This window comes from Lissotriton helveticus, chromosome 6 (genome assembly GCF_964261635.1).
Source record: "Lissotriton helveticus chromosome 6, aLisHel1.1, whole genome shotgun sequence".
In the NCBI taxonomy this organism is placed as follows: domain Eukaryota; kingdom Metazoa; phylum Chordata; class Amphibia; order Caudata; family Salamandridae; genus Lissotriton; species Lissotriton helveticus.
In genome coordinates this window covers 36,571,448-36,585,991 of record NC_136067.1, presented here as the reverse complement: position 1 = coordinate 36,585,991, position 14,544 = coordinate 36,571,448, and the positions used below count along the sequence as shown (strand labels likewise).

At 42.5% G+C, this 14,544-nt stretch overlaps 1 protein-coding gene across 2 annotated transcripts in view; it reads left to right on the top strand.

Moving 5' to 3' along the window:
* Positions 1–9,951, top strand: part of DAAM2 (dishevelled associated activator of morphogenesis 2) — a 648,121-nt gene extending 638,170 nt beyond the window's left edge. For both annotated transcript variants that reach the window (XM_078647328.1, XM_078647329.1), the window contains one exon: positions 1,679–9,951. In XM_078647328.1, coding sequence (XP_078503454.1) covers positions 1,679–1,894 — 216 coding nt within the window. In that variant the 3' untranslated portion in view covers positions 1,895–9,951. The remainder of the gene's footprint in view (positions 1–1,678) is intronic.
* The last annotated feature ends 4,593 nt before the right edge of the window (positions 9,952–14,544 follow it).

The following is a 14,544-nucleotide window of genomic DNA, read 5'->3' as shown; positions in this document are numbered from 1 at the left end:
CCCCTACACTATCCAACACTAACCCTACTGTTGCACCCCCCTGGAGTTAGAATAGTAATTTTTACCCCTACACTATCCAATACTTACCATACATGCAATGCAATGTTATGCGTTGTAATGGTATGCGTTGTAAAGATAGTATGCTTTGTAATGGAATGCGTTGTAAAGGTAGTTTTTAAAAATTAGTTGTAATGGCATGCGTTGTAATGGAATGCGTTGTGATGGATGTTGCGTTGTAAAAAATGTGTTGTAAAAGTATGCGTTGTAAGAGAAGAACAAGACAAGAAAAAACAAACTAACAGGGGCAGAGTACACAACCCTAAACCAGTAGCTTTGGAAACTATGAAAACCTCCCTCCCTCCACCCCCCTGCGTAGGCAGACCATGGAGGGACCCCTTGGTGTCTAAGAACAGCCAGTAACGAAGCTGAGGTCAGGAGTTACCCATCCTCCTAGTAGTGGAGGGCAAGTCCCAGTGTGGCTGGTTCTTGTGCAACACCCCACCCAAAGAACTGAGAAATACTCACCTTGTGTGAGGGATACTCCGCGAGGTCACAGTACTGCTCGTTGTCTCTACTAGCCTTTAGCGCTTTGAAGAAGTAGAGAGAGAATCAAGCACCCTCGTCTTGGGTAGCAAGTTCTACATTGTTGTAGGCAAGAGACGTGCAGTCGTTCATGCATCGGGTGGGCGAGAGAGGTAACAGAAGGCATGAACAGAAGGTGGAAGAGGATGACCTGGCAAGGTGGGACAAATGCAACAGGAACATAGTGACAAAGTGCAGGATGGGGTGAAAGCAGACAATCGCTGGTGAGTAGGGGGGGTGAAAGACATCCAAGAAAGAGCATGATGTATAGGGGTACAGCAAAGATTGGAAGTTAAGTAAGACCTGGTACACATGTGAAGGGTGACTGTCAGGAATGCTTCGGGGAGGAGGTACTTCATAGTGTTGGAGCAGCCAGAATGGGTCTAAAGTTGAAGGTGTTGTAAGTGGGAGGGCAGTGGATGAGCCTAGGGTATGAGTAAGCATGCACATATCAGCAAGCGGTGATTAGGCCAGAGGAAGAGAGCAGTGTGATATGATAAGTGCCAGGGCCAAGCTGGGCGAAGGATAACATTAGGCCTGGGCTGTGAACTGTGATCCGTTCGCGGAGCTTGCAGAGTTTTCTGCACTCTGCGGAGCACGCAGAGTGCAGAAAACTCCGCTCCGCGATGTGCAGCAGGGTTTTCCCCCACTCGCGAATGGTAAGTTTGTGATCGCGAACAGTAAGATTGCGAGCTGCCGCTCGGGTAGAATTTCTACCCGAGCGGCAGGAATACCAGCACAAACTGTAGTTCGCACTGCACTCCGCTACTCGCAGAACTTTGCAGAGTTTATTTGTAACTTTGCGGAGTTCCGTATAGCAAAACTCCACGAGTTACGCTCAGGGTTAGATAACATTACTGGGATGTGAGAGTGAGTATAACAGAAGGTCACGTTACTTCATTATAAATATGGTGAGTAAATGGCCTTGTCAGGAAACATGCACTGAAATGGTGCTACCCCATACGCTACACGCCTACTCTGCCAGTCGTAGTATGCATAGCTCTTGCGATGTCTGTCTGCACTCACTGAGCAGCTAAACTACAACTTTATATTCTCTGCTTAAGTCTCATTGACTTTGTTCTTTTTGTCTCAATAGTTGAAAGAGCAGCGGGAGAAAGAGCGGCACCTCAAGAAATCCAAGGCTGGAAGCATCTCCGAAGAAAGCGGGGAGTTTGATGACCTTGTTTCGGCTCTGAGGTCTGGCGAGGTCTTCGACAAGGACTTATCGAAACTCAAGCGCAACCGCAAGCGCTCAGGAAACCAAATTTTGGACACAAGTAGAGAACGGGCTGTGACAAAATTAAATTATTAAAGACATGAGGTGATGACCCCCTGGCCAACAGGTTCTCCCCTCAACGGTGGTTTCTCCATCAGGAAGGATTTATGCTCGGTCGCGCCTTCTCCAGGGCCGAGCTTCTGTCGACCACAGCGTTGAACAAGACGGAAGCGGAAGTGCCTCCCTATGCCAATGGCCATTTCAGATGCGCTGTGTTGGTAGCAGCGTGAAGCGACGCGGCCATTTTTTTGGAGACCAACTAAGCGGGCACACTCTGCGGGCATAAAGTGGACGAGCCTTTCAAGGAGTTTGTGCTAATCAGTGTTCATGTGCAGCAACTGATTCCAAATGACAAAGAAGTCACTGTTCAGGACCTTCCAATGTGGAGGTCTTCGGTGTACGATGGGACATCAGTTGACTTCCAGACCCTGGAAAAAGCTTTGAAATTCTCAGCGAAAGATTGCTCGCTTTCGAAACTTTTGCCTCAAGAACGATTGCGGTTATTGAAAATTGAGACATGGAAGCCAGAGGTCTGGACAGACCTGGGCATGGTCTAGAACATGTTGCAGGCTCTCACCTGCCGGTTGCAGGAACCAAACAAACCCTCCAGGTCTGCCTAGGAGCGTCTGGAGCTTGAACCCAGCTTTGAGTGATATTGGGCGCATATGCTTGAACGTAATCACTGCCTCTGAAGAACCACTGACGAGACCCTATTTTTGAAGCACTTTTGCAAACTGCCTTTTTGTGACAGCTTTAATTTTTAACACAAGCACTCTTACCAGCGCCTTTACCAAGACTCTTGTGGAATTCATCTCCCGCCTTCTATTTTTTGGAAATTGAAGAAGTTGTATCTTAGGGGACATAGCCATTATCCTGATTTGCAAAGCTATATTTGTACAGGAGCCGGGGGCTGGGAGGGTATAGGTTTTTACCGCAGGGGACATATGTGCACATATTCCTTCCTATGCTCTTTGTGATATTGAAATTTTATACTAAATTATGTTCTCGAAATCGAGCTGGTTGTCACCGGCGGATATAAAATGATCACCCCGCGAGATGAAGGATCTTTTCCCTATTAGCTCAGGACATGATTGGTAGACATTTAGCTTCCTTCCAGCCTGCAGGTGGATTCTAAGGGTAGTCGATTGCCTCATACTTCAAGAGGCCGACCTGTCACTCGACAGTGTCCGCCATGTCTGGCGCGGACCTGCGATCCTCTTGCGGACCAGCTTCTCCAATCTCCTCGCGATTTATCGCCTTGGAACACAGGCTGCTGATGTCGTGGGATCCTTTTGGGTACAGTTCATTCCTTTCGTAAGCGAGTAATGAAATGTGAAGAAGAATAGAAAAAGTTGGAAAACCAACCTACAGCAAATACGTAGTTTAGAGTTCAGAAGGAAATAACTTTGAAGTAGATTTTTCTAAAACACGAAAGGGACTATCCTAACTTCGAAGACATGTTATGTGGGAAGAATGGTATCAAGCCATGCTTCACGTCATACGTGTGGCTGTACGAGAGGGCGAGTAGATGAGAGGGGGTATGGGATGCAGCATAGGACATGAACATGTAGCAAGAGGCTGAGGTCTCCACGGGAGAATGAAGTAGCGTGGAAGAGATGCTCCAGGCCTTTAAGGTTCTGCTTCTTGCGCTAGGGCACCCCTTGATTTGAGCCGGTGATGGTGGCCACCCTGAAAATGAACTGCTGAGGAAAATAATCAATTAACGTATTGTAGGCTTTATTTGAAATTGGCCATGGAAACCAACATGGAGGAAATAACTTTTTCTAAAGAAAATCTAATAGTTTTAGTGTGGGATGGTGCTTGAACACTTGATACTTTCATAACATTATTAATAATATAACATATAGACACATGCCATACCTTCACTCCTCAAAAGAAGGGAGGTGATACGTCCTGTTTGACGTCCCTTCCTCTGCCGGCCTTTCCACCGTACAGTTGGTGCCTTGGTCACAACTCAATGCCTTCTAATCGCCTCCACACTGTGCTGTGTGGTGACAAAAACATAACTCTGCTTCCTAAAAACTGACCCTCAAGAGCGAATGGGAGAGAACACTGTTGAGGTTTGTAGGCTAGTTGCCTGGACATGACAGTGCACGAGAGTGGAGCACAAGAGCTGAGCTTTAGACCGCGGCGGGCGAGTATGTGAAGAGGTGGTCTATAGTGCAGGCAGTAGAGCTGGTGGTAAGCATGAATCCAGATTGGTTGTTGGTGGACAGGAATTTGGTACTGGTCAGCAAGTTATGCACTTTGGGGCAGACAGTGGGTCGCCCAGTTTGATAGTAAGGAAAGTTCAATTTTGAAAGGCTTCTTACATTGCTTGGCCTCAGTGCCACTGTTTCATGTGGCCACTGTCTCTCAGATTCAAAACTTGGCTTCTGCTGCCAAGTTCTGTCTTATGGCATTTGGCCATGTCTTCACACCACATGCTAATTACATTTCTCATCCTCACATAAGCCCCTGTGAGCTTTGTAACACAACTCTATGCATTCCATTCAACAGCCTATATAACAATCTTACATCGAGAAGAGTAACTGTGCGTGGTACAGAGGTTTAACCAGAATAGTAAATGTTTACAGTGCCAGTGTATCCATTTTGTACATATGTAAATTTAAGTTACTTTAAATCTAGAAGGCGCTAAGGTAAGTGAGAGCGGGAGTAAGAAGAACATACTAAGCTAGAGGATTGGGGAAAGGATGACCACATTTTCACACTTTATATTTCCGAAAGAAAAACAAGGATTCTGAGGCCTATGATTATTGGCCAACTAAAAATAAACAATGGAACAGTTTTCTATTCTATTTTATTTGACTCTAGTCTATTGTAATTTACTCTACTATAAACTATAACTCTGTTCTATTATTTATTTGGTTCTAATATGTTCTACTATAACCCTACTAAGATTTTTTCTATTCTATCCCCACTAAGGTTGTTTCTATTCTTTTCTATTCTATTCTATTCTCTAATTCTATTCTATTATTTTATAACCTACTAAGGTTGTTTATTTTCTATTCGATTCTATTCCCTGACTCTATTCTATTCCCTAACTCTATTCTATTCTTTTATAACCCTACTAAGGTTATTTCTATTCTATTAGATTCTATTCTCTTCCATTCTATTCTTTTGTAAGCACAGAATTTTAAGTATGGAATGCTGACTCATGAGATAGGAAAGGGCTTTCTGAACTACCTTCAGCCGGCACTGCAAATATTTAAGGACTTTAATTTGCGGCTCGAGCAGCATTGGGTTATTAACAGATACATTTTTCTTTGGGCCAGGAGAGTTATTCTGAGTATAGTAAAGCAGTAGTATGAACTCTGCAATCTGTACTCACATTGTAATTTGGATGTTGTTGATCGAGTGCTCTTAATGTGCTGACTTTGCGATTGGCTTCAGAAGAGTGAAACATTCTCACTGCCCTAAATGTGGTCATAAGATGTCGATGTTTGTTATTGACTTAAGAATGGCCGACCATGACCATATCACTATGTCAAAGGCCCTTTTGGATGAAGCATCGTTGCATCAATAACCCTTCTCTGGTCTTTGGTCATAGAGAGGCTCTAAATCAAAGACACGCCTGTTTGGTTGTGAATTTGTCACCACAGAGTCATGCAACAGTGAGTCCTGTTACGCTTAGCAATGCACCGATTAAGGGTGCACATCAAACCACATGAAACTCCTAGTACTTTGAAAAACTGCTGCCTCCCCTGAGCATCTACATGTTTGAGAGCTGAGGTGGGAGGTGGAGCCCTGTTTGCAGGGTATTGGAAGGCCTTAAATGCCAGGGTTTGGATTTTGGAAGGTGGTCGGTGGGCACAACAACAGCTAGAAACATGCCCTAAAACATATGAAGGCTGAACATAGCAAGGCTGAAATGTGAAATGTGATTGTGAAAATGATTTCACTGCTCATAGAAAAACTCGGCCAAGAGGGAGGCGTTGAGTGCTTCGCGAAGGGCAAAATTTGGGAATTTGGCAAAACTTTGGCCGCAAACAAAACATTTGCAAACCACGTGTGAGCCTCTCCAGTGAGGGCTGTTACCGAGGCAACCAAAGTAGTGAGCGTGCTGTGAATACACGCCTGGAGCTGGTTGGCACTGTTTTTCCGTGGACTTCCAGCACCGGTGGTCCTGCTACACATACATTTGTGCAAACTTTACCCCACCTGTTGAAAAATAAAGATAGATGCTGTTAGACTGTCTTCGGATATGGACGGGCATTTTTCCATTAGGATTTGAATACACGACATCATGTAAGTAGATGGATGCCTCATCCCACGGAATCGTGTAGGAGGCCCTGAGTTTACAACTTTGGCCTTACTTGCAAGTCACAGTACATCAGACCCTCCTTTGGGTTCAGATTCCAAACACAATCAATTACACACAAAACTCTTAAGATAGATTAAAACTTTCACCATTAAAGTACAGGGTTATGAAGGTAAATCAGGATCAATCCGTTAAACTGGACAGTGCGACACATGTGTCATGTCCTAATGAGGTCTACGCTATCCTAATATCAAGTCGTGTTCAAGGTGATAGCTGATTTGACCAGTGAAACAAGTGTTTTCTTATATGAAAGCCAATGACGGAGCGTGTTCCGTCAACTAGAATACAAGCGGGTGGTACCGCCCTACAGGTAACCAGCCATCAGAGTCTTCACTACAGATGCTGATGTCATTCCCTTGTGTCTCTAGAGTGTAGACTAATAACTGTTTCAGTGGAGCAGCATTGCTGGACGTGTGCATGGGGAGTGCGTCAATTGTGCTGCTACGGGTGAGGGGGAAAGCACGTTCTTTCCAAGCTTTGGTCCTCAGAGCTCTACCAACCATCAAATTGTGTTTTTATTTGGCATCCACTGGCGCCCTGTTTATAACTTTTTACTTTTTCTAATTTTTGGACAATGCTTAGAACTCATCCCCGTGTGCTGTGAGATAGAGACATGGTGCACCCCTGTACGTTGCCAGTCATTGCATCAGCAGCCTTCACCTGGACAAAATTCAGGTGTTGACCTGGCCGTTGACTCGACTTGCCATGACCTCAACATACCTCTACTGCTCAGATTGCTTGGACAGAGAATAGAATAACAAATATGCTAGGTTGAGGTTATGTGAGGGTGAAGTAGCGATGTACAGCCACAGACAGCTGTGTTCATACATGCACACCGACAGATATGTATAGCACCCTTACCAGTCATTAGTTTAAGCCAATGCAATGGTCTTCCCATGCCAACGTGTCTTAGACCAGGCATAATTGTAAGTCAATGTATAGGTCTTCCCACTTCAACGTGCCTTAGGGTCGACATTATTGTAAGTTAATGCATTGGTCTCCCTATGTCAACATGTCTTAGGCCGGACATTATTGTAAGTCAATGTATTGTTCTTCCTATGTCAACGTGCTTTAGACTGGGCTTTTGTAAGTCATTGCATTGGTCTCCCCATGTCGCGTGTCTTAGGGTTGACATTATTGTAAGTTAATGCATCGGTCTCCCCATGTCAACGTGTCTTAGGCTGAACATTATTGTAAGTCAATGCATTGGTCTTCCCATGTCAACGTGTCTTAGACCGGACATTATTGTACGTCAATGCATTGTCTCCCCATGTCAACGTGTCTCAGGCTGGACATTATTGTACGTCAATGCATTGGTCTCCTCATGTCAACGTGTCTTAGGCCGAACATTATTGTACATCACTACATTGTTCTCCCCTTGTCAACGAGTCTTAGGCCGGACATTATTGTACGTCAATTCATTGGTCTCCCCATGTCAACGTGTCTTAGACCGGACATAATTGTACATCAATGCATTGGTCTTCCCATGTCAACATGTCTTAGGCCGGACAATATTGTAAGTCAATATATTGGTCTCCCCATGTCAATGTATCTTAGACCAGAAGTATTTGTAAGTCAGTGCGTTGGTCTCCCCATGTCACGTGTCTTAGGGTCGACATTATTGTAAGTTATTATTGGTCACCCCGTGTCAACGTGCCTTAGGCTGGACTTTATTGTAAGTCATTGCATTGGTCTCCCCATGTCAAGTGTCTTAGGGTCGACATTCTTGTAAGTTAATGCATCGGTCTCCCTATGTCAACGTGTCTTAAACTGGATATTATTGTACGTCAATGCATTGGTCTTCCCTTGTCAACGTGTCTTAGTCCGGACATTATTGTACATCAATGCATTGGTCTCCCCATGTCAACGTGTCTTAGGCCGGACATTATTGTACATCAATGCATTGGTCTTCCCATGTCAACGTGTCTTAGGCCGGACATTATTGTAAGTCAATTAATTGTCTTCCCATGTCGACGTGTCTTAGGCCAGACATTATTGTATATCACTGCATTGTTCTCCCCATGTCAACGTGTCTTAGACCGGACATAATTGTACGTCAATGCATTGGTCTTCGCATGTCAACGTGTCTTAGGCCGAACATTATTGTAAGTCAATATGTTGGTCTCCCCATGTCAATGTATCTTAGGCCAGAAGTATTTGTAAGACAGTGCATTGGTCTACCCATGTCACGTGTGTTAGGGTCGACATTCTTGTAAGTTAATGCATCTGTCTTCCCATGTCAACGTGACTTAGACCGGACATTATTGTACGTCAATGCATTGTCTTCCCATGTCAACGTGCCTTAGGCCGGACATTATTGTAAGTCAATATGTTGGTCTCCCCATGTCAATGTATCTTAGGCCAGAAGTATTTGTAAGACAGTGCATTAGTCTACCCATGTCACATGTGTTAGGGTCAACATTATTGTAAGTCAATGCGTTGGTCTTCCCATGACAACGTGTCTTAGGCCGGACATTATTGTACGTCGGTGTATTGTCCTTCCCATGTCAACGTGTCTTAGGCCGGACATTATTGTATGTCAATGCACTGGTCTCCCCATGTCAGCGTGTCTTAGGCCGGACATCACAGAATAGTCAATATCTAATACATATGAGAACTATACCTCAAGCACTGGAACCTGATATCTGTCCACAACTTCAGGAGGCCAGTTTCATCATCTAAAGTACCAACATTTGTAGAGTGGGGATTTTTTAATATCGGGGAATGCGGCTGTCAAGGGGCGGAGCATGGCTTTGGGTCTCATGAGCTGTGGGTGGAAGTATTTAAAGTAACATGCTTTTCACTTGTTAATGGTCACTCTGAAGAAGAAAGCTCAACATTATTCTTCTAATGTCATTACAGTGCACTTTTTTATGTATAGCATAGCGCTGAACCTGCCAATAGAGAGTCCTATCTGAGTACAGAAAGTATCTGAATAAACATTCCCTCCCCAGAAAGAAGGTCTACATGTTCTTCGCTTCATGGGAGCACTCTTTCTTTAACCTCTTGCACCAGCAGAACCTTACGCCATTGCAACTCTAGAGTTTCACTGAGAAGAAAGAGCGCTTATGAAAATTGTACAGTTCTTTACAAGTTGTATGCAGTTTTTGTTTTCTAAACAAGTTTTTTTTTTTAAAGTTATAATTAAGTTTTAGCATTGTCTAAGCAATTTGTAAATCAATACGGTTATTTATTTTGCCTCATTTTACTGCGCTACGTACGGTATACACTGCAATACAAGCAAGGACTGTTGAGACAATGCCAGCGCATTACATCGGGTTGGCTCCGCCCAGCTGAACCCACCTATGGAGTCAGGGATCCAAAAAGTTGTGGTCTGTAGTCATCCCACAAGGCCTGTCTGCCTAGCAGTGGTTATGACTCAATTCTGGACAGTTCAATTTCTTTCCAACCAGTCATTGAGCAGGTCTTATAAGGGCATCTGCTATTGCAGCCTGGTGTCATTGTCAGTATCAGCCTGGGAGGCAGTATCCCCAGATGGGCTTCACTGGGCATCACATCTGCAGTAGACATCGCGACATCCAAAGCCCACAGTCAGAACCCACCTATACCCTCTCACGGGCTTCACCGGTCAGCCCCGGAGGTCCGCTCTGATGTAATGTCCAGGCATGTCCTCATTTATTGGTCAGTTTAAGATTATAAAATGAATGAAATGTACAAAACTTGCAGTTTCCATTCTTGCACCTTTTTTTATAAGGATTTACTGAAGTACTAAAATAAAACCTAAAATATGTATTTTGACCCCACTGTTTTGTCTTGTGCAGTTCTGTGTGTATAGAGGAAGGTAGAGGATTGTGCCCTCACAATTGTCAACACAGGTTCATAAGAAAATTCAGACGTTTTTTGAAAGTTTTAACATGCTGAAGTTTTATTTCATGTTTCATCTGTATAGAAGGACAGCCGACACGTGTTTCGCCCAAGGGGCCTATTTAGGCCGTGGGCTTTTTCAAGGCTGAAAGGGTCAAGAAGGAGATAGGTAAGGATGTGTAAGAAGGACAGTTGCCCCATTTGGGAAGTCAAGAATGGGAAAGAAGAATGATAAGGTGGAAAAGTGGAGTCATGGGGAACATAGCACAGTGGCAAAGCAGAGAGAAGAATTCGAAGAAGGTATCAGTGAAAGGGAAGAATAAAGCCGTGGACAGAAGTTGGGAGGGAAAAAAGGGTGAAGCCTTTCACGAGGAATATGCCACAACAAACTTGGGCCATGACAATTGTAGCACCGAGACCCAGAAACCTCCACCCAAACAACAGTTCTGTGTGTAGTTTAGAATGGCAGTCAGTCTATTTTGAATGAGTTTCTTTGATTTAATGAATGAAGTAAAAAACAGCACCGAAGTACTTATAAGTATACTTGTAAGCGCCTCTAGGAATTCATCCAAGTGAAACAGCAGAATTTGGAGATGTCCCTATGCACAGAGCACAGGCCTGATTTGTGACTCTGGTTCCGATCACGAGATTTAGACATTTATGGAAATCACCGGACACATCTGAAGCTAGGGGAAGTAGTTCCAATAATCCTGTATTTCTGCATTACCAGGCTCCAGTCTTTCCTCCGTCCTTGACCCTTTAGTTTATTGTTATTTATTTGGAATAGGACGTCAAACACATCCTCTTTAGTAGGTGATTTCACGTAGGTAAAATAAGTGACTTTCAAGGATTGAAGTAAGTACGTATTGTTGTATGGCACTTTATTGAGGTCATTAATATCGACCTAATATGACACCGCATCTAGTACATGGACCCACCGCTTTTGTAAGTAAGTATATATTTACTACTCTTAACTTCCCTCATACCTACATTGTTCGGTAAATAGCAGTGAAATGTAGAACAGTATAAATGTATATACCATGTAAAGTAGTATAAGTCATTGTAATAAATGCAATATTATTGCCATGTGATATATTGCATGCAGTTTAGTGACCGCCACCATATATCGATGCGACTACTGTGCCGTAAGATACACGTATACACCACGAAGTGAGGTTAGAACCACAAAAGGCATTTGACAGAGTACATTTGATTAACTTTTCCATACGGGAACAGCACTGTAGTTTCCCGACTCCTGAGTCTGATTGAAGCCATGTACATAGGTGACAAAAGTACAAAGATCATTTTAATTCCTTTAGCAAAGCCATCCAAGCAAAGTTACCTTCTTTCTGAAATCCTGTTTGACGTTCCTTCGAAGCTGGATGTTCAAGCAAATAACAAACCTTATAAAATCAACTTTGAAGGAACCGAAGTCCCTCCCCAATCGATCAATATGATCGATTGGGGAGGGACTTCGGTACCTTCAAACCGGGGGCCGGGGGCCACTATTGATGGCGTTTGGGAATATTTCCAATAAATTTAATACCCAAATATCTTGCATTTTTATACCATTGATAAAAAAATGCCTTGAACTATTCAACGCATTTTTTTATCGACGGTATAAAAATGCAAGATATTTGGGTATTACATTTATTGTAAATATCCCCAAATTGTACAATTTCTTTAAATTTAGGAAGACATTAGAGACAATTGGAAACTACTCAGAGGATGGACATCTGAAAACATCATCATTGGAACTAAAGTTAATGTAATAAGAATGTCTTTCTCATCCAAACTCTTGCATCTTCCCTCTTCATCTCCCTACATTTCAAAACCACTTGTACCTATGAGGAACAACTGATTTGGTATTTCCTACTCTGTAGGAATCCCTATTAGGAAATCTCTATTTTTGTAAATTCCATTTTGCATTTCCTTAAATAGTAATTTCTTAGGATTCGTTATATAGGAAATGAAGAAACTGAATTTTTACTTCTGGCCCTGCAGGGTTTGACACATGTTGAAATTTTAGCACACAAAGATAATAATATTACCCAGTATCACACAATGGCATCATTTCACAAAATTCCTGGCTTGAAAGGCGAAATGTAACTTTTTTGGAATGTAGAGAGGATTTAAGGAGTATGCCTTGGAACCAGCAACTGCACAAATTTCTAATAATAATGCCTAGAATTTTACGCTTACAGAAATTTTGAGATTTATGTTTCCTTGTGGTGAAAAAAATGTCTTGAAGAAATTCCATACAAACACCATTTTATAGGTAGTTTCTCCTTTATTATCACCGCAAATACACACTGATCCACAACCTTGACAGGGTCTAATCTAAGACTGTATACAAGGTGAGAATGTGTCTGATAAACCTTTTTGAAAACTCTGCTACTCACAAGTTTGTGTATGTTGACTACTTTTTCCACCTTGGGACACCCACGACTTGATCCTGCGAGCAGAGTTACTCACACAGAAAACTGCCAGTCTGGTATATTAAAGTGTGCCTAAATGCAAGTAGGGGCGGAAATTCACATTTTGTGAATTACTGGTGCAAATATTGGTATTCACATGCTAGACTCATTTAAGCGTGCAAAACCTTTGCAAATTGTGTCCGTTGAGTTCCAGTTGGGGTTTGACAAAAGTACAATCAAGTTCGCCTGCACCCGTCTCATAATTTAAAGGTTAATGTGTATCTTCCCCTTCAAGGGAAAGGAAGTATATTATCCAGTCCAGTTACATACATGATGCTTCAACATGTAGCATGTCAAGATAGATAATAGACACATGAGATTAAGTAATTTGTCTGATCAGCAGGAGAAGAACAAGTTACTTCCCTTCAGTAGCACTCTTTCTGGTGGAAACTCCATCTAACATTAGATTCCTCACCTTTAGACTATTCTGTATCCAGATGTTTTTATCGCAGTATCCCGCGAAGCACTAGAATATGTCATGCAGCTTGCGTTGACCTTGTTCTGCCTTGGTAGTAACCGAGAGGAGCCACATTTAAGCGCCACCTCTGCACACCAGCGTCAGTTTTCCGCACCCTGAAAAGTGGAGTACAAAGCGATTTGAGGTGCCCGTGTGCAAAACTCTAATTTGGGACATTTAAAGATGGTGAAAAGATTCTACTCCACAAAACTTAAATGTGAAAAACAAGGACCCCCTGAATAGTAAATATTTTTCAATTCCTAGGACAGGGAAATACAGTTTTGAGTGAATCCATCCTAGGCAATTTCATCAATTTATTATATGTAACACAATAAACAAAAATAATAATAAACTTAGAACAGGAAAAAGCAAACAACCGGAAAATTAGGAAACAATGTATAACTTTTCTTTAATCATATTAAAAATTACATAAGATTAAAATTTGTGTTGGACACACAATAAAAATTCATATAAATGTAAATCAATTTTACAGAAAGAAAAAAGTGGCAATCTTATATTCTTAATCTATCGACTGCCACTTTTTTCTTTCTGTAAAATTGATTTAAATTTTTATGAATTTTTATTGGGTGTCCAACACAAATTTTAATCTTATGTAATTTTTAATATGATTAAAGAAAATGTATACATTGTTTCCTAATTTTCCCGTTGTTTGCTTTTCCCTGTTATAAGTTTATTATTATTTTTGTTTATTGTGTTACTTATAACAAATTGACTGAAATTGCCTAGGATTGATTCACTCAAACTCCACAAAACTTAGACATGGGAAGGCAGTGGAGAATCTGCAGGTAGACAGCGTAAACACGAGAAAGAGTGTTACTGAAGGTAACTGACTTGTTCGTCTGATAGATATTTCTAAATATAGGTTTATCACATTTAGAATAGATACCAAAGCAGTACCTTCCAAGATGGAGAGTCTGTGGAGTGAGCTCAGACTAGAAAGTCCTGCATGCCCGAACAGGCGAAAAGCCCTAGCTGTCAAGGCAGTAATGCTTTGTGAACGTGTGCACTGACACCCACGTCATGGCCTGTCAGATATCAAGAACAGGCACTCCACGTGCCAACGCAGAGGTAGCAGCTTTGGCCCTGGTGGAATGGGCCCTCAATCCCTCTGGAGGCTGCTTCGTAGCCAATGAGTAGCAAATCTACACGCAGCCTACTGTCCACCTCGACTGAGTCATTTTCTGCACCATCTTTCTTTTCTTAGCCCCAGAGAACCCCGCTAAGATCTGGTCATCCATCCAAAGGTCTTTAGTGCAATCAATTTAAAAGTTCAGGGCTCTTTTGGGGCCCAGTCAATGGAGTATCTCCTTCTTTTTCATGGGATGAGGCGGGGCAAATAAATTTGGGAGGGTGATGGATTGCCCAATTAGAAAACGCTCAATACTTACCCTTGTAGTGGAGTCCATATCACTAAGTCCTCCCCTCTGCCCAGTGGCGTTATCGTGCGGAAACATACACACAAAATGCAATGTAGTCATTTAACTAACACAGATTAGTTACTTTCACTAGAGAGACAGCGTAGCTCGATCGGGTGCTCCGTGCGCAGTGCAGAACAAGTGCTTGT